A 21,923-nucleotide genomic window follows, 5' to 3' on the forward strand; every position below is an offset into this window, starting at 1 on the left:
CGACGTTTGGTATAAAACAATATGGATGAAATGCATTGTATGCATGGAACGGTGAAAGCTCATTGAGTAGAAAGGTAAAAAAATGCAAGAGCTATATAGTAGATTACAAAGTTTTAAGGATTTATCAGCACGAAAACGGGAAAAGTTTGATAATTTTCGAATGAATCTACCTTGATTTATAACCGTAGGTCGACCTTGAAAATTTGCAGACAGAGATGTTGAAAATGGCGCTTCCGTTGAGGGATATTTCCATTTTAGTGCTGACGGGGCCAGATCAGTGTAATGCTGCATGCTTACTCTTGCTTGCCCTGAACATCACATTAAATCCCATGATGAGTCATCAAAAGTGTAATTTAGAATAAAAATCCTAAATATGTCAGCATAATGCAGAAATTACATCGATTGAAAAAAAGACCTCCCAAGTATGAAGTATGCGCACCAAGATGGCGCACAACCTGAACTCAGGTTGTGTACCAGGTTAGGGTTCAGGTTATGCGACATCTTAATGCGCATACTTCAGGAGTACCGAAAAAATTATTATAGTAATGATTCATTTTAAAGCAGTGGTTCTCAAACTTTTCAAGCCGCGCCTCCTTTTTAGAATTTGTCAAGTCTCGCGCCCCATGCACCTTTAAAAATAACTAGCTAACAATAAGCTACAAATAACAGATAGTGAGACAAAAGAAAATATGTGGATGGAGCGTAAATATTCAAAATGAAGAAATGTAAATATCCAAAATGAAGCGGGCAAGATCAAATCCATAACAAATCTATTTATTTTTAATTAGCTTTACGCCCACTTAAATAATTGTCTACACCCCACTTGTGGAGGCACCCAGTGGTGAGATTCAGCCGGTTCGCACCGGTTCTATAGAACCGTCTCACGGAATCTTATGATATCAGCGAACCGGTTAGCATTACTGGTTACTGTCAATGGGTCTTTACATCTTATCTGACACACCGATTTTTGAGTTCAAGTAGCTCACGTGTTTGTTTTTTTAAATGTGAAATTATCAAGTTCGCTCGTAACAGTTATACATTGTGTTAATTTTATATTTGTATTGATTTTCCTTTCGTGATTGTTTGTCTGAAAATTGAATTGCTGCGTCATAGGTACAGGTCATGAGACGACTGCTGCCCTTTAGTGTGGCTGTTAGCAGTGACGGGATTAAGCCGGTATATACAGCAATATAGGCAATCCTCAACATCATCAAAAGTTTCGATGCTTATTTTGACACAATTATTTTGAAATATTAATTAGAAAGTAATTGAAAATAATCACTTTATTTGCTAAAAAAAATGTGACTTTTTGTAACATAACCGGCTGAAAAATAATACTTTTGTGGTAGAACCGGCTGACAAAAAATTTGAATCCCACCACTGGGCGCACTCCATCGTTTGAGAACCACTGTTTTAGAACATGCCCTTTACTAAAGCAGTAAATTAAAAAGTGATAGTTTTCCTGTCTTGTAAATACACATGATTTAAAGGTTATTTGGATTTCGTAAAATCATTTGATCATAAAATAAAACAGCGAAAACAAAACCACGGAATCTTGTCATATATATACGAATGTGAAAACTGCTTACTTTTTAAATGTTTTTCAACCGTAGTTGCCAGTTCCTGATCTTTTTCATTATTGAATTGTGTTTCCACACAAAACAGAATATATTCGTCAAATAGCATACGTAGAACATGAAATGAACCTAAATATTTAAATAGACAGGAATAAAAAAGTTCAGTCCTGAGTTTAAATTGAGTTCACTTTTTGTCAAGTCAGACACTTGTCCCACTTTCCAAGTTGTATGCCACTTTGTACGAATACTCCAACCTCCTGCCAAAATATTATAGCTATCCTAACGGCTGTCTCAAAAATGTCGTGTCCCATGCGTCCCACGTACCCCACTTGTTCCTCATGGGACGTGGAAAACATGAGACAAGTGGAACACGACATTTTCGAGACACCGATCCAAACTCAAAACATTGCATGAATTCCACTTCATATGCTTACTTTAACCAATATATTATATATATATATATATGCAGCAAATCGGAACAGTGGTACAAGTGTATATTGAAGTGGGACAATTGTATTAAAATGGAATGTTTAAGCCAAACACTGAAACCTGAAAGACTTGACGAAAACAAAACGAGAATATCGGTCAAAGACTTATTGATCGAAAGTTAGGGGATCCCCAAAACAGTGCTCTTACTCCAAAGTGACACCTTGTGTCCCATCACTAATTAATTAATAACTCGCTAATTATACGACATAATTCATCCAAAATCAATAGGCTTCTGGTCCGACATATGATGAATGCACATGCAAAATCTGGAGCAGATTCAATCTCGCTTTCGTGAGATATCGCGTGCTTCTAACAAACAGACAGACAGACAAACAGACAAATACCTATCGACATACTTACCGATTAAAATCGATAAGTAATAATGCTTACCAAATGATATAGCGCTGTTTAACGACAAATTGTGCATTATTCTAGCTCCAAAGAATGACCATTTCAGCAAAAAATCTTGAGCTCGCTTTTTTGTCGATCTTCCGTTTTGTTTACTTGGCTTTATTACCTGATTATAGGCAGAGTGAATGTTAGTTAGTATGTACTGAGTAAAACTAGTCGAGAGAAAACTTATTTTACTTACTTTTCTTTCAATGATGCTATCAAGCCATGAAATATACTGATCAAAAGAGGAATACTGTTCCAACAAATCCTTCAGATCTTTCAGCACTGTAAATACAATTTACTGTTAAAAATGAATCAGAAACACTTTTCAATAAACGAATGTCTACAATTTAGGTCAAAATTTAAATTAGCGAAAGAAATAATATTGATCAGCTTCATATGGACAATCATGTACGCAAATTGAAAGTCTTACTGTGCTTCTACGTCTAAATGGTGTGTCAGAGCTGAGAGGTCCAAGGATTTGTACAGATTGTTTTGAAACAACTATACTAGGCTAACTGGCTCTTTTTTAGTTAAAATCTATTCGAAACAAAACACATTTACACTCAGCATTCAATTCAATGTCTTGGCCTTCGCTTTCTCTTGTTGCATAAAATGCTTGCGATCCAATGCTTCCTAAATCTACTAGTGAAATGTCGCTGATCAGAGAATTCACTTTGCTGGAATCAGACAATATTCCATTCAAATTCTAAACAAACAAAATATTTAGGTTTGTCGCCAAATGTACTATCCAAGATGTAGTTATTACTCATTAATAGTGTTTATATGCATTTTCAGCTCTACTGAATAGTGTTAATAATAATGGGACAAAATGTGATTAGAGAATAACAATTATGAAGAACCTTTGCAAGATGTAAAAATGTGCTTTGTCGTTTCACTGATTGTGCGAATTGACGAGACAGAGTCAACTTCTTTTTCATAAACTCTGGCGGTGTTCCTACAATTGACGCACTTTCCCATTCTTCCCAGTGCTTAGCAATATATCGCATTTCTTCGAGATGACTGGAGTATATAAATCAAGTATATTAGTCGTTTCATAAAAAAAATATATTCGATTCAAAATAAAAACTTTCATTATTGAACGCATTAAGCAAACTTACACGATGCGCCAGTTGCACATTCAAATTTATAAATGGGAATCTCGGCCTTGACTGAGGGCTTGATAAAACATATATAGCACAAGGGCTTGTGAGAAATAGTTGGACACGAAGATAATTGTAATATATATATGGATATAAAAAAAAATGGAATTTATGCCATTATACAGCAGTGGAAACTATATAAATTTTGTTCAAACGTATAAAATTCTAGATACCTTTCTTCAACATTTATGTTGGTAACTGGTATTAAAATATCGATGAGGTTCTGTAAAAAAAAACGGTGAGGATTACTGATACATGAAGATAACGAAAAATTAAGGTCACAAACTAGGTATGCAATCTGCCACAGTAGTCTACCGATACCGTACCACAGCTGACCACCGAAAATCAACTTGGGCGAAAGAGAAACCGCCAAATGAAACGCAATTTTTTAATTTAATGACGTCATCGCACACGAAAAACTAATTCTAGAGAAGCCAAGGGATTTTTTAAAATAAATGAAAGTAAGAGCCTTCTAGCGAAAAACACAATGTTTAACCATGAAAAATTTCAAGGCGATTGGTCCAGCAGTTAGGAGAAAAAATTTTTTTTCACAACAGCAAGGAGAAGAAAAATGCTAAAAACATGATCAACATAATAACAAAATGATCCATATGTACACTTCGTTTCAAAAACTGTTAAAGTTATAAAATGTCCAATATCAAAAACCTAGGGTAGAACAACCATATTGTTTGCTAAATGTAAAATTAAGTATGATTGTTGTTATTCGTTCTTTTTAGCATTTTACTTATTAGTTAAGTCGCACACAGTTGGTGTGGCCCTCCGTAGATGCCTAAATATATTCAAAAGATAGACTAAATTGCTTAACTCAAATTTTGATAACAAGAAGTAATTATTTTCATTAAATTAATAATAATTGATTGAACTTTTTGCTAATTACCTTGTGCAATACCGAGTCCCCGAGACAAATGATATCGACGATTATTTCGTTCGTAAGTAGAATAAAACAAGCTGGAGGAATTGATCGCCAGAAGGACAAAACTAATGGCTGGATCTGAAAGGAATATTCGTTAAAGATTTGGAAAATTTAGTCCAGTAACTCAGGAAGGTATAGTTGTATATTGGATATTTGTGGGCTTTTTTTTTACCCCTGAGTCACTCAAATCATGCCAATAACATTCTACCAGTAACCTAAAATTTGACGTCACATTGTCATAAATACAAAACTATCGTCATAGGTAAAATACCGATGCAAATCAAGCTAGATTTGCTGAAAATATGAAAATTATTCGTATGGCTGGGAATTTCAATAGGTAATTTTCCATATGGCAAATTAGAGCACAACTGAATCTGTGCCACATGGGTCACATCCGAGAAATCGAAAGTATTGCAAACGTCAAATCTATTTCGGTCTTTGTCTGGTGGATTATCAACTGCGCGCCTCATGTCAATACACCATTTATTGTTATTTAAAATAAATACTATCAGAAGTTACGTCACATTCAAATTGTAAACCATACCTTCGCAAAATCTTTTTTTCTCAAGGCTTCCACAATATTAAGACAATTTGTTTTGTGACGAACTAATAATTCGTCAATCTAAATCATTCAAAAATATTAATATATTCTTATTATACAATACAATCATATTGGCCAAAATACAAAATGGCGCCTGTAGTAAAAACACTATCTCGTGTACTCGGTCACGTTGTTTAGGACAGTGAAGTATAGACCCCTCTTATGCGATTTTATCACTCTCTCAATAATAATACTCAGGCTACCCAAGACTATACAGAGTGTAAGATTTATACATGTTTCAACTTCTATTATGGAAAAATCTTCATCTAGATCTAGAGTCAAAGAAGATCACAAAATATACTACAAAGCGATTATAATCCTATATTTCGACCTGTTCAAATTGAGTTAAACGCATGTAACCATTATATACTTACGTTATATTTATCAATTCCAAACGCGGGTGCCAAATTAATTTTTGAAATATCGGGATATTCTGACAATCGATTCACGTCAAGTCTCACATGACCGTTTCTGACAATATCCATCTGAAAAAATGGTAATCTGAATTGTAAAGTTAGTGCGACTCCACTTATTTTCTCACTGCCACATAGATGTTTTCCGATTTTATTGAATAGAATTGCTTTTAAGTCGCGTTTAAGAAGGCAATTTAATCGCGCGTTAGGCACCACCATAGTTTTATGTGGTTGTACTCGAATCTTGGCATTTCAGTAGTCGCTTGAAGTTTGCTAAGAAATGAGTCTTCTTTTTCTTCGACTGAGTGCGTATAATCCTACACCATAATACTATAATTATGCTTCAAGTAGCTTTTGGTATTTCAGTGGTTGTCCGTGACTTTGCTTGGAAATAGGGTTCTTCTGAGTCAGTACGCGTGACAAACTTTTTTATTTTTCCGTACTGCAATAGTGCAATAGAAATCTAGCAGAAACAACTACCACGTGGACTACTTGTTGACTTATTTTTCATCTTCTGTTCAACCATTTGCAAATTTTATTTGGTTTCAAATCCAATAAGAGTATTTAATTAAATTTATTAATTTGAGCTCTCTCTCTCATCGTTATTAAGTAATTTTAACGTGTCATATAGATGTTACTTAGGCGAAATATAAAATTATTAAACATTTTTAATAAAAATCTTTAATATAAAATGTCCATAGTCGATTGAAGTAACGCGTATGGAACTACATTCACTGGTTTCGCACGTGGTCATGAACTGTTTCAAGAAGCGAAATTCACAGATTTCCTATGAATGTTATGGACATGCTCCATCCTAAATTATCATCGTGCTTTTCAACCAATCAATCTCAGTGAGTGGGTGAGAAAAATGTGGATGTTAACATACCTTCATGTTTCCTGCCAGGGAATTGGACGAAAATCTGAAATTGTTACAAATATATTTTCAACATTCATCGTAGAAAATAGGTTACGTGTGGGAGTAGTCAGCTCAGAAAGCAAGAAATATGTTCAAAATATAAATGAACATTGAAACAAACAACTTCAAACAAGATTTTTGGTCCAAGTTCAATCCCATAGAATATGATAGCAAATTTATTGTACTTTTCTATATAACCAATCTATACATAGTTATCACTCATGAAAGCGGGAGAATAACTGGACATCTAGGACTCTCAAAAGTTTTTTCATTTAAGAAATCTTGTTGTTGTGATCGCTTTGCTCAACATGAAGGATGTCATTGTTGTCATATCATTTGTAAAACATGACCTGCAGTGGGCTATGTTATCCAAGCGAATGCCTAAAGCACGTGGCCCATAGTTTCATATATATATATATACACGATTACTTTATGCACATTATAACGATGAATCCAAAAAAGGTTGACGTAAAAACAATATGAAAGTTGCTATATAATGAATATATCAAACAATGACAATTAAATAAATATCTTTAATTGAAAAATAAGGTAAATATTACACGAAAAAAGTGAATCAACTTAAATGATTACCTAGTCAAGCCTTTACTTGAATACACTGAGTGATAATATGGACTTGATTCACGAATACCGATTCCGTAATAATGGTATCTAAGAAAAAAAGATGTAATAACATAAATATTAACATTAAAACCAACATGGTTTATCTAAAAACGTGAACTAATGCTTAAAACTAATAATTAAAATACACGAATGATTGAATATTTCATATTGATTTTTAAAGCAATGTTGCCTGTCAAAGTTTTAAACTGTTAGTGTCTTTCTAGATTTCTACTTTCTAGATTTTTGCTTTTAAATTTTCAATCGCGTACGAAATATGTCAAAAGTGAAGGACGGTCGGTGTACTCAAATGAAAATAAAAAAAACATTGCCCAAAATCAAAGTGAACGTCTAATTGCTCAAATCTTAAAACTGATCTTTTTTATTACAAATAGTAAGAATATTCTAATTTTAATCATTTGATAGTCAGTTTTCCATTTTTTAATCTATCACTTTGCGAATAATCTATTTATTTAATTTGTAACGATACAAGTCATCACACAAAACTTCGAAATGAGAAACTAATCCTAAAGAGCACTGGAAATTTTAAAGTTATTGGTCCAGTAGTTGAACAGAAAAGTGATTTTCACAACAACAACATAATAACAAAACGATCCATAGATCTACTTCGTGTCCGAAAATCGAAATCGGGGAAATTAATTCCCCTTTCTTAAGTTGATAAAGATAGAATAGTGTCACGTTCGGTAAATATCAATTTAGGATCTGATCTTAATTATCTAGAAAGCACGAAGACTGCGTGCAAGTTCTAGGGAAATATGAATCAATCAAATAAATAAGTTAGCAGTCACTTATTAAATTAATAATAAACGCACTTTATCATTCTTTGATTGTTGGTTTCATAAAATACATTTTCCAACATATTCATTGTGACTGTAATAAAGCCGACCCCACAGGTGACGTTTTCTTTGTGACGCAAGTACTTTTGTTTTTCAAACCAAATCATGTTTTAACCAAACGTGTACTTGTCTATATACGCATATAGATCGTCTATATATATATTCATGTTATTAGCTGCATATTTACTGTGCGTTTCCAAGAATATCGACGTATAAGGATAACTTGATTTATTATTTTTATATATTATTTCACATTTTAACTGAATCGGTGCAACACCCTGCGTGGTCTTAAAAAATGTAACCGTAAATGTTAAAAATAGAATTCCACGTTTGTAAGCAAATAACGCAGCCAATAATGTAAATAGATATAAGTAGTAAGTGGACTAGGAAATATTTAATCATTTCATTTCGGCAATATCAATGAAAATCTCTGGTGTTGACGTTTAATAATTCGTGTAATTTCTCAGAAGATATCATCGTATCAGCTTGGCAAATAATGAATATTTGTTTCTGTCGAGTTTTTATCAAGTACAATTTGGTACTTGGTCTGGTTGAAAATTTTCAAAGTTATCTTTTGAGGGTATTGGTAATTATCACCCTTTAAGAGCATTTATCTTTACACTTCTTCCTAAACTCTAAATCTGACATGGGCAAACTACGGCCCGCGGGCCAAATCCGGCCGTCGGGTAATTCAATCTGGCCCGCCTGATTGCTGCCACAACTGAAGTAAAACTAAATTTTGATATTTCAGTTAAAAAAAGCTCAAGAAATTTGCTGCGATTGCAAGATTAAATTTAGTTTTAGCACGAGGCTCTTTGTTTACCACTTCTGCTTTTGTAACACTGTGGATATTGTTCATAAAATGTAACTTTTTACGTCATACTTACATGGCCCGCCATTCTAGGTGGGCAGAATTTTTGGCCCGTGGTGCAAAAACCTTGCCCACCCCTGCTAGATGGTTGAAAGAGATTTTTCTTCCCGTATACTGATCTCTAAAACGATATGCATAGCCTGACGTTCTCTTGTGGTTCGAAACTCGTTTTTTCCTTTAAACTATTGGCTTTGTTTTTGCTATTTATCTCTCAAGAATCGACACTTCATGGCGATTCAAAGATAGTGTATAATTTTTAAAAATTTATATCGAATTTTGAATTCATCAATTCTTACTTTGAATGTCCCCGAGTACCAAGTCTTCTGGTAGTGATTTTTGGAAACTTATGACGAATCATCTGTAAGACAATTAACATTATGCAATCAAATATACATATACATAATATATATATCAAATTTTGCCATCAGCAATGAAGGAGGATCAAATATACCTATGTTATTTATGCAAGTCTCTTAAAGCTACAACCTTATTTGAAAGTGATGAAATTTTACGGATAGAAGATTGGCCAGCAACTACTAGGGCGGTGAGGAAATTGAGTTACCTTTCCGAATGTTGCGGCACAGGCAGGTTCCAAACCTTCTGTTTCGCAAAAATTCAAATAGTGGCTGTATAGTATGCATCGTGGTAGACATATACCCTCAGATATTGTATAATTTTCTTCCAGCCTATATTTTCAAAATACAAGAAACATTACAACTAAAGATGGCAGAACATTACCACATTTTCTCAATTTTTGACCTTCTTGCAAACCTTGACGGCAGAATTTACTCTGCAGAATTTAATTCACATTACTGTTTTTGACAGATTTAAATCTTAGTTTAAAATGATCTAAGCATTAAACAAGGTTATCATATTAAAACTACGTAATGTATGTGAAACGCGCAAGTAGAAATTTCAATGATAGAGATTTATAAGAGTTGGATAAATATAGAATTTCCGCAAACATTATTTGAACCTATCATGAATTTTAGTTGTTGATCGTTCAATTTTATCTCAATATAACAGGAGAAAATTGTGGTTAAAGGATCATGGTTCCGGTCATCATTAAAGTCAGTTTCCTGATAAACATCGTTATGCAAATACCAATTATATTGTTATTGTAAAGTATAAAGTCAATCAATTTATAAAGAGTTTTATCTTACCATGCCATAGTTTGATTTACTTGTTTTTTATTCTTCCCTTTATTTGTTGCAGATTCACGTTTTCTTATTTTTTCTGGTGGTTCAATTTGTAACTGCTGATTAGCTTGCCAGGTTTTGTTTTCGTTTTCATAAGGTTGTATCGGTGATATGTATTCAAACTCAGTGTATGTTTTATAAGGTTTTGCATAATCTCCTTGATCCATATTCAACTAAACATTCAATCAGAATCTAGTACGACTATTTACTATTAATCTACGAGTGAAGAGTATTCTTATATTAGATTTGTAACACACTTATAAACTTGATCACAGAATTCCCACAACAGAACCTAATCTCACTGGTATCAATGTCCCTACACCCCCCTAACCGACCGATAGTTTTATCACTAATAACAATTTATCTACCACCCACTATATTTGGAACACTCCTCCTGAAATAAAAAGCTGGGGAACATACTGCACGGTATATAGGGTTGAGGAATCCGCTTTTGTGAATAATCTCATATCTAATATTAATCAGAAAATCATACAGTTTTTATATTAAATTTTACTATCACATATTTTTGCTTATACTAAATATGCAACCCAAGTTAAATCGTCTAAAAAATAGATTATGCGAATTTTTAACCCGTTAATTATGAAACTAACCTTTCTGCTTGTTCGTCAATCAAGTCATTCTTTTATTAACATAGTCTTGGTTTATATATGCTACCGTACTACCCATTCGACGCCAGATTTTAGTAGTGCTGAATCACGAGTAATGTCGTGAATATTACGGATTGATATTAAGAAACAAATATAGTTTATTTACTTGGTACACAATCCAATTTACTCGTATCACCTGTCTTTTCTAATTACTTTGCTTTGAAGTGAGAGATTGCTAATAACTTGTGTGTGTGTTCCATTTTAATTTTTCTTGTTTTCGGTTTTTGTAAATTTGGCAAGACAGAAAGGACATTGTTTCCAATGTCATTCACCTCAAAACAGCGCTGTGTTACAAACTTGTGAAGGTGGGTAATCTAATCAGCAGAAATATTTGACGATATATATTTAATGTTTTTGTTACCGACCCCTAATATATTGTCAAGGAGGGTCACTTGAACTTGAATCTACAAGCCGGAGCCCTACTCAAATTTATTTTTATTTATTTACTTCAAGATTCAACCCTAAAAACTGAGTTAGGAAACATATTTCCGTGCTTCTACTAAAAATGCCTTCGAATAAGTATGGATTGCTACTTAAATAAATATTACATCGCGTGATTAAAGGCCGCAAGTGAAAGCCCAGCGCTCCCGTAATATGTGAACCAAGATGGCGGACACCTGAACATAGTTTATGTACCAGGTTAGGGTTAGGTCATAATTTTATTCCAATTTTTCTTATTTTATTTCTATTACCAATTCGGGGACTAGCCAAGTAACTCCCGTAGTAGATGTACCTGAAATTATGGCCTAACCCTAACCCGGTACACATACTACTTCCCGGTGTCCGCCATCTTGGTTCACATACTACGGGAGTACCGAAAGCCCGATAAAAAGCAATTTGTATCAGTGTCTTGGGAACGAACATCTATTTTTCACAACGATCGGTGAGAAAAAAATCAATTTTACACGGTGATCACAAGGCAGATGATTTGCAGTAACATGCTGCATTGCAGAGTATTCATTTGAAACGCTTTCGAAACATAATTACGTTCCCATACAATTCCCTGAGGTTTATTTTTTCACCAGAGATAATTCTAAATTTCCACGGAGAAACGGCTTGGAGGAAAGTGTATAAACCTCTCCAATTTATCTCTTAAATATTAATGCAAATCCGATCTATAGATCTATTCAACGTAGAATTTTCCGAAAACTGAACTTTTATTGTTGCCATATATGCACTATAGAAGAAATTTAAAATAAATTTCTGTTTTTTTTATTTGTTGACTTAATATGGAACCAGGTAGCATAATATAATAAATCAATATGGGTCTGATAAGATTTTCGTATAGTTTATGCACTTATACTTTCGACAACTATGAAATATTTGTGCGACAATTTTGTTACAGCATTTTCAATTAAAGATTTGCATGTCGAGTCGTTTTTCGGGACCTTTCGACTGGAGTATTTAGGATTGAACAAATAAATATCTGTTGAAAAATACCTTCAACTCGCTTTTAAATATTTGAAGAAATTATTATTATCACTGAGCGAAATTTTGAATTGCGGGAAAATATTCCAGTCAACTTTCGCAATTATACAATCGTTGTACTTTATCTATCTGTATCTATCTTGCGGCGTAATTTATTGATTAAATTCGGTTACAACGCATGGTTTCGTATAGCATACTTCAATCACAAAATTATTTAATTGAGGCAGCTAATGTTACATCGATCCAGTGTTAAGTAAGATATCCTTGTCACTTTATCGCCTCTGTGAATCAGAAATCGGTAAATTTTAAAACTGACATGTTCAAGTATGGGAATAAAATAACTCATGCATAAAAGCGTACATTTTCTATGGTTGGCGCACGGTATTTTTATGATCGCTTATCTAATTTACAAAAAGGTTTTGGAGTGTCCACGTTTCATATCTGTCATTAATATTTCAGTCTATATTTCAACCGTAAGCTAGCTTTGTCCGAAATCCTAATGGGAATATTGATCGTTGGCAATGCATCGGAAAATTCACGAGAATTACAAAACATGAAGAAGGTTGCATTCATGAACATGCGCTTCTTCGAGCGATTTGGCAATTAATTAGCAACAGGGGTGGTGGTTGCAGGATTTTATAATACAGGAAGCATGTGATTAATTGAATATAATGAGCAATCTCATCTATGACTGAGCAGCACATCGTACACTAGTGAAAATAGTCGGTGAATATAATATCTTTCGTGTAAATCGGGAGTGTACGAATTTGAATAGTTTTCCTCTGTTTTTTCCACCCTATTGAAAATTTATCCCGGTCAGACAAGAAGCATTCTTTCGATTACTTTTATCTGAGGCAGCGTATGTTTTGTCTGAATGTCCTCGTACTGAACCATGATTATAGACAACGATCTTCGGAAGTGTTGAAATAGCAACTTGCTTCAGGTAAAAATAGTCTAAAGCGAGTGCCCTGCAACAAATTCTTGAATAATTTAATATTTCCGCTTCGACGTTGTCAGTTTGAGTTGTTGTGTTTGTACGGTATTTATTAGTATTTGATACGGCTCCGTGTGTATGAAGAAGCATCGGCCGTGGAATGTAGAGAATATAGAAAAATCAGAATCAAGCTAGGTTGGGGGTAATATAGGCAAAAAAGGATAAGTAGAGCACTCTATGAAATTGACAAAAATTTAAAACTAAAAATATTCGCAATTCAATGAATTTGATTGTAAAGATATGCGATGGTGATTGTTCATGCAAAGTTCCACGTCGCCCTGATTGTTTGATTTTCAAATTTTACTCCCTTGATATAGAAATCAGGATCAGGCAATCAATATTAATAGATTTATATTTTTATCTAAGATTGTGAGACAATCACATCAATTAATGAAGAACGCGTTGTTCGTGGTTCGAAGAAAACTAAAGCGTTCTCTTGTACAGCAAGCGAGTCATTCGATTCTCAGGACTCTCTATTCATTTTTGTTATCAGATATTGCTTTCTGATCAAATAGTTTTAAAAAAATAAAACAAACAGTTTCATAAATAGAAAAAAATAGAAATTTACCAAAATTTCACAGTAAAAGCATCAGTTAGAAATATTTGGAATTTTTTGGAAGGTTTTTTGTCACTGGTTGAAATTAGAATTTTTACAGTATAATGTGTAAAGACTATATGAAATGACCCGATTGAATAGAAACTGTGGTATCAGAAAGATGAATTCGCCAGAAATGTTCAGCATCTATAGTAATGTGATCGTGAATTTTTTACAGAACTATGTTTCACAGAACTAAAAGAATATCTATGTCTATGTACTATATTACCACGATAAGTTTGACCTATACAACCATGCAGATTAACTTATTTATCACCAGGTTTAGACGCGATTAAACTTATTATAATGTAATCCCTTTAGTACGATTTGCTAAGGCCTGGCCTGATTTATATGGCTTCGGGTAAAGTTTTGGTACCTGGATTACTCTTGTGCATCATTTCAACGACAGTCTTATTATGGTCCATGCTCACGGATAAATGGTTTGTAATTGATGCTTCGGAATATATTCTAAAATGTAAGGAGAACAAATATTTGGAGGAAACGTATCCATGGCAAGGTGAACTTCATGTAAACGAAGATATCGATTCGAAAACTATTGAAGCTGAAGACGACGTACCTTTTTCGGGAGACAAAAACGTGATTTTACAACAAAATGATAGAGTGAAGTTTAATAGACCCAAAATAGACAGACCTGCAAATGATTGGCCTGGATTGCCGTTGAAAGCAAGTAGCAAATCTCACCACCCGGCACCTCTGCTGCAACGGGTACAGAAAAAGCAAAACAAGTTTGTTCCAAGTAGATTGCTTGACGATAAAAATGGGAAACGCGCCTCGGTAAATACGTTGAAAAAATCAGATTGGGATATACAAGAATCAAAAGTAAATAAATGGAATCAATTTGCGAAAGATTTGCGAATTAATTTGTACGGATTTGGGGGTCGTGACATAACATTTTACAGAGGGAGGCACGCTAAACCAGTCGGATCAAAAAACAACGAGTGCGTTAATCAACAAAGAAAATCGATTTCGGTAATTATGCTCATGGTTTAACTGAAAATTCAAAAGTAAGATGTCGTGTCGTTCAGCGTAATATGATCGACAGGGGGAAATAATAATCGATATTTTTCAATTATTACGGACGGTCACACTCATCTATATTGAATATTTGATGCCATTCATAGAAACTCTGATGTTTCACGTTTTCATGAAGAAAATGCCAAATATGATTTATTGGACCCCTTACCAATGAGATAAACACGTAAATAATAATATATTGCGAACATTATCATCCTTTTAGGAAACAATTACTTTCACATCGTTTATAAGAAGAATACTAAAAGTTGGACCGGCAATGCGACGGGTTTCATTCACATACATTTTTAATTAACATAAAAACATTCCGCTTATTTTTTTAAGAATGGAAACAAAACTGAACTCTGCGCAAACATAAAACAAAATCCAGACCGTAAGCTGCCTTCAAATGTGGGGACTCGAAGTTGCGAAAAACGTCAGTTCTCAGCATATACTGGACTATGGCAAACATGTTTTGATGCGAATGATGGAGAAGTGCTTAGAAAAGTTATAGAGAGAGGTATGTTGTGTCAATTATGCCTTACATTTAATAACGATGATTGCTTGATTTCATGTACATAAATCAAAATAGATCTATCACGTAATAAAATAGCATTCCTATTTGTCTTCATTTCATATTAATAATGTCACGATAAGTCATACGTTGCAGCAATGTTATACAATTATTATTTTTGTTTCGTGATAGATAAACGGCATCCCTGTCGTATCAGGATCACCTTCAGTCTCGCTCTGCAGTTTATTACATTGTAGCCAATGATATTTCTTTAGTAATTTAACATCAGCTTTCGACACGAAAGTTCATTATCGAGTAAAAACAAGATTAAGTGCGGTCTGTTCAGAATATGAGAACGAAATCGCGTGAATAATTTATTGCTTCGTTGGTTGTGTTGTATTGCACGCTTGGAAACGTTTGACGAAAACCTTTTGACTAAAAATGCTGTACAAGAAATGGTGAGGCCACATTTATGGATATGTAAAATTATTCAATTATGCAAGTCTTAATGGAAAAACGAAGTCATTTATTCTGGCGAGTATTTATATCACTTCCACATTATTTGTTATACCGTTGGGTCAGTACCGAACCATGTCCGATTTTTAAAAAAAAACGTTTTGGAGCCTGAAAATGTTTTGAAGTAGAAATTCAAAAACAGGTCAAGTCTCGGAATCATAGTAACTCATCACTAAGTCAATAAAACAAAATGATTTATCAATTTACAAGATTATAAAAATTGTGGATATAGTGATGCCTTTTGTTGGTATTCCCATTTTCAGTTACTTCAGGTTATAATTGTGTAAACTTTTTTAGCGGAACAGTAATGCTAAATTCATCTTGATTCTCTATTATGGTTGGAGAATGCTCCTATAAAAATCCCTCGAGTTTTTCTTCGTTATATAGTGCGAAAAACTGCAATCAATTTTCATATGTCATTGCCACGCGAAACGACACTTGGCAGGTGGCGATCAAATCTTTGTGCTGTGGATTCAAAATTAGGCCGTATGCAAATTTGTGCAATTAGCAATGTCATTTATTTTCGTTACAAACAAATACATCATTTTCTATACCGGATACTTATTGAAAAATAGGATTAAACTCAAGTATAGTCCATGACATGCTCTCGATGCATACCCATACAAAAATTCCCGCGATTTTTATTAGCGTTAAAAATAAATTTGATTGGAAATTAGTTACCGCGCAACATCGTTTCACATCGGTATACAAAATGCCTCCATCCACTGATAATTTGAATCATATTGGCAAATTTTCTTGTCGACAGGAAAACTTGTCAGATGCGCTCCTGTGCGGTACGGTAATTTGAAAGTGGGGACACTGCCAGCTGGATTGAGTGCAGAAGAAACTGAAGATGTTTATCGCGAAGAATGGAAAACGTTGCGTGAGTATACATTGTGCTTTACTGAATGTAAATGAAGGCTTGTCCTACCTATGTCCATTAGAAACAGGAATCTTTAAGAAACTAACAAAATAAATGAACCAGTGTTAAGCTCCTACCCTAATTCCCATCTTGGATGTCAAATAAAAATACCATGAAATTCAGGATAGAATTATCATTCAACTTTAGAATCTATTTTTAGATGAAAAGAATATTAACATTAGAGAAATCAAGTAAACTAGCATAACACGCTTATGCTTAAAACTGATACATAATTATTATTCCGTCTCTGAATACCGATCAATACTGATCAAAATTCTGATTCCCTTGAGGCGTTTAGTGTATGATGACATACGCATTCATTTTCCCAAGCATAACAGCCTAATTTTTACTTGCGTGAACCACCTCATTGTGGCACTCGCCTCCATTTTCAAGTAAATTATAAAAGTACTTCTCAAATATATCTACCATGTTTCCCCGAAAATATATATACAAATTATGAAAATCTATATCCATTTACTTTAAAATAACACGTTTTTATTCAAAGTAACTACAAAACATAAATCAATCAATTATTATCAATCATTTAAAACGTGTAGGAGAGATTTCTTGCTATCGAATGGGTAAAAAATATTTCCCGTTATTGACTATAGGTCTTATTTTAAGAAGAGGGCTCACATTAATATCATTTTTAGAAATTCAGGGTAGGTCTTACTTTCAGGGTAGGTCTTATTTTGGGGGAAACATGGTATATATAAATTACAAACTTATATTTTAGATCTCAGAAGAATTTTGACATCGTTTTTATGCATGGCTGCACCAGTACAAGTATTTGGATTGATATTAGTCATTATAGGATGGATTACACAACGCGGCTTTATAATTTATTCCGGGGGTCTCGTCCTAGTTATGTCAGGTGGGAAACATGGAAAGCCGTAAGTGATGCTGAACAAAACTATATGACAGTCATTCCGTTGCAAGAGGCGTATTATTCGTTGATTGCAATGATGAATTGAGTAGAAAATTGATGCATTCTCATATAATATTCACAAAGAGGATAAACTCAATGGCTCGATAATCTCGATACCCCATTGCGACGGTGTTTATGCTCGCATTCCATACCATATATTTACGCCGAGTCATTTCCCAACACCCCCTCCCTTATAGGGTTGACATCCACCTAAAATTCCAAATCCCCCCTTTTCCCCTAATTTTGAGATGTTACACTACAGTTTAATTCATCACCTGAAATAAATTGTATTTGGGTATCCAGACTATGGCGTTCACACCATTGCAGATAATCAGTCTGATACAGAACACAATATTATAAGTTACAAATAGTTTTATTGCTAATAGCAAAACATCTACAAGCACCCCCTACATTTGGAATGGAAACCCCCATATAAAATGCAAAAGCTGGGAAGAATAATGCTTACGCCTACAGACGTTTTCTACGCATTAACATATTTACATATATATATATATATATGAAGTTTCACCCACATACAATTGCACCCGCTTAGAAATAAGTACAGATGTACTAATAAGCTTAATAGAAAGCTTGATTTGCAAGTGTTTTAATCTAAATTTCTACTTTTAAGGTTTATTCCAACTGCTCGCAGTGGGAACATCTGTTTTACTTTTCGATGCTGAACTCAATCGATCTCCGGCTGAATTATATAACTTTCCCGAAGGAGTGAAAGAAGGGTTTGGAAGATCAGCACAGGCAATTTGGTTTTCGACTGGAAGCGCCATGGTTGCTGGAATGCTTTGTGCATTGGCACCAGTTTTTCTCCATTCGCATGCTCAAACTCGGAAACAAATAAACGGAGTGCTCGCACAAGAAGTTTGCGGGTAAAACGTAATTTTTACTTGATATAATACGCATATGAAGTTGACTGCTGCAAGTAATATTCAGTTTTAGTGAAGTTACTTTTTAGACTTGAATTGTCGTTGATATATAGTTATATAGCCTACTAAATACAAGTATGTCATCCTACATCTTAATGGACCTTTCCCCGACCTTTGATCCCCGGAAAATTCTTCCTATACTTTACCATTGCAAAATTTTCGGGGCTATTTTAAGAGTGCTTTTGCGAGTTGGCGCCTGTAAAATGGGGTATGTGTTTCAAACCATCATTATGATTCATCGCATACAACAATCTGTTTTTTAAAAGTACCGGTAAAGAATTTCAGGATAGTCTATCACAGCTATTTCTGCACTAATTTTCATTACTGCAATTAAATTAAAACTCCTAGGAAGACAGAGTAATCATTGAATTATCTGATTTTTATTTAAGTTTCCGAAACACAACTGAAAACTAACAAATAGAGTTCAAAAACGCGAAAACGAGGTAATGTTTACAACCACGCTTGAAAACCTGTCTGAGTGAGAAAAGTGTCTGAGCGGATGCGAAAAGGGGGCATTGTTACGTCACTTTTTACATCTTGCTGATTGGCCAATGTCACGAGGTAAACAAGGAAGTCGATGCTCGGGGAAAGGTCCTATATATATATAATGAAAGATATTTTCGCTTGATTTAAATTCTTATTGCTTTACAGACCAGAAGATACCAACATTGAAGAACCATTGGCACAAGAAGAATCTAAAGTAGATGTGATTGTCAATATCAATGCAGAACCATATGCGACCAGAAAACAGTTGCAAGGCCAGGCGTATTCTGTTGATACCGGCACTATTGAAACACAAGCATTAAATTTGTGTTCAAAACCATTCCCCAAATTAAACAGTTTGCATAGAGAACAGAAAACACAAAGTGTTCCAAATCTTCCCAGTGATGCTGAAAGACTACCTTATTCCCGATGTCGACCGGGACGCTCGTCATCACGCCGAAACTCGCGACGAAGAGCCCCACGGGCTTTGAGTCCGCTGGCTGTTGTACGCACACCACAGGCGGCGATTCTTGCTCTGGAAAATGAGCGGAATATAGAATCTGAAACAAAAACTAGTGACGCATTGACCACCTCAGCGTCTGTAGATGTAAGTGATAACCCAAGATATCGCCTTCGCGTGCAGTCTAGAATGCACAGGGCTGCAACATTGTCTGGGCCAGTGGAGGGAATATCATATTCACAATCTGGCAACCTAGATGGGCAGTTACATAACCCTGAAATCGAGATGTCGTGTTTAGCCTCAGTGGATGTTTCCCAGCGACTACGCCATGCCAGATACGCTCGCAGAACGTCACACTCTTACGAAGAAACAGCGGCGCGCATTCGAACTATTTTGCAACAAAGCGTTTCCGTAGACGACCACAGGACGCGTTCACTTCCGAGACGTAACATGGCGCATACTTCTCTAAGTGAAATCGCGGCAGAGACCGGGGGCGTGAGCGTTCTCAGGAACCATTGTCAAGTATTCCTTCAGCGACAGAATCGACTAGGCGGCATAACCGGTTCTGACCAAACAATACGTGCACGGCCAGCATCATCTATCGTTACTATGGGTCGTCATCACAGCGAGGAAGCAAACTTATTACACCCTCAACCAGTTCACCCGGCCGTCGCTCGATGGCAAGATGGAGGACGTTGGTCAAGAAGTCTAGACGAGAACAAGAAATGTCCGGTCATGCTGAAACAGCATTCATTTCCCTGTTCTAATCTGGCGAGAGAAGGCACGCTGGATAGCGTAGAAGAATGTGTAGAAAGCGAAATTGTATCACCGGAGAAAATTTCAGGAACATTCATACATGAAATCGAAGATGACCCACCTGACATAACTGAGGATAAAGTGGGAGAGGAATAAGAAAGACACAATAATAAAAAGTAATCGTTTTTAGACTATTATCTCCGAGTACAAAGTCACAATTGTATACATTCACAAAGTATAAAATTTCCAAGTTGAGACGTGCTTTGATGCATGGAATGAAAATTTACTCACAGTTCATAGCGAGTAAGATGAGCATGACTGATGCCTATTTTTCTCTAGAATGGTTTCAACATCTCTAGAGATGTGGAGAAGCAAAACAGGGCGTTATCTGGACCGAATAACGTTCACTCTAATCGATCGCGCATGATTGCGTGAATTATAATACTCAATGGATGAAAATAGCCGAGAGTACGTACCATGTTGAATAAATTTCCGAGATTCTGAAAATGAAGCCTTTAATCGTTATTTTGTGTTTGTACATGAAATATTCATGCTTAGGGCGCTGCATGTGACAGGTGAAAATTTTACCATTCACCGATATGGAAAATATTATGAATATTTCTTACAGAATTGATCAAAGAAATTTATTTAAAGAGGACGGAAATGTAGTTCCTCCCGCTCCAGTTGGTTGGGAATTTGCAACGTTTCTTCGAAAATCATCGATAAATCGGTTGTTTCATCCAGACTTTTATAATGATTTCTTCAAAAAATAAATCCGAAAGATATTTTTCTCTTAGTGGATCTAACGTTTCGTGTATATTATTGTTAAATTATTACCGTTTTACTTTTCATTGGAAAAATAAATATAAATTTATGTAACGAAATAAATTTTCCCCCGAAATATAGGATGAGAATTATGAATGGTAATATGGAATAATTATGAGAAACTTTCTGCACTAATGATCAAACAAACATATCGTTTTTACTGAGTCACAATTTCCATAAAATAACACGGTACGTTATACGACAACTACACATACGATATACGTCAAACAAACATAAATTCATATCGGTATGTGTCTGCAAAATATGCTATCAGAGTTGTGCAGCCTGAGTTTAGCATGTATTTATTCGTCGGAATCGTATTTCAACTACCCGGAGTCTTGAGTCGTAGTTTTAAACATTCAATGTTGATAAAGAAGTCAAAATGTACTCAAACAGCATCACTTCTACTTGACTGTCTATCGATAATTATTACAACCCAGCGTGGAAGGTATTGGTACATCTGTAATGTGTGTGCCGAGTTAGAGTTAGGCCATAATTTTACTCCGATTTCCCTTATTTTAGTTCTATTACAGTTCGGAGACTGTCTGTGTTAGCCAGGTGAATATACCTCCTTCCCAAAGTCTTCGGTTCATTTACACAACTTGATGTGAGGTAGTCGAACAACCTCCATATTGGTATACACACACTTCTGGAGCGCCCATTTTTCTCAACCCGAAGTCAAAGTTACCTTTCCATAGATGCGGACGCTGCGTGTCTAGGTTACTATCTATCGCGCGATCCTATGTTGCTGTGCTTCACCACGATTCTGCGATTCAGGTGGATACTATCCAAAACAGAATGAACGATGCAAAATAATAAATTTATTCGGA

At 34.9% G+C, this 21,923-nt stretch overlaps 1 protein-coding gene across 1 annotated transcript; it reads left to right on the forward strand.

Annotated features, from left to right (window-relative positions):
• Positions 1–13,966: 13,966 nt before the first annotated feature.
• LOC144425842 (uncharacterized) lies at positions 13,967–21,157 on the forward strand. Its single transcript, XM_078115566.1, has 6 exons — positions 13,967–14,706; positions 15,094–15,268; positions 16,545–16,661; positions 17,437–17,574; positions 18,260–18,512; positions 19,221–21,157. Exons 1-6 carry the CDS (start codon positions 14,068–14,070, stop codon positions 20,422–20,424), a joined length of 2,526 nt encoding a protein of 841 aa, XP_077971692.1. The 5' UTR covers positions 13,967–14,067; the 3' UTR covers positions 20,425–21,157.
• The last annotated feature ends 766 nt before the right edge of the window (positions 21,158–21,923 follow it).

The sequence above is a fragment of the Styela clava genome, chromosome 8 (assembly GCF_964204865.1).
Source record: "Styela clava chromosome 8, kaStyClav1.hap1.2, whole genome shotgun sequence".
NCBI classification, from domain to species: Eukaryota; Metazoa; Chordata; class Ascidiacea; order Stolidobranchia; family Styelidae; genus Styela; species Styela clava.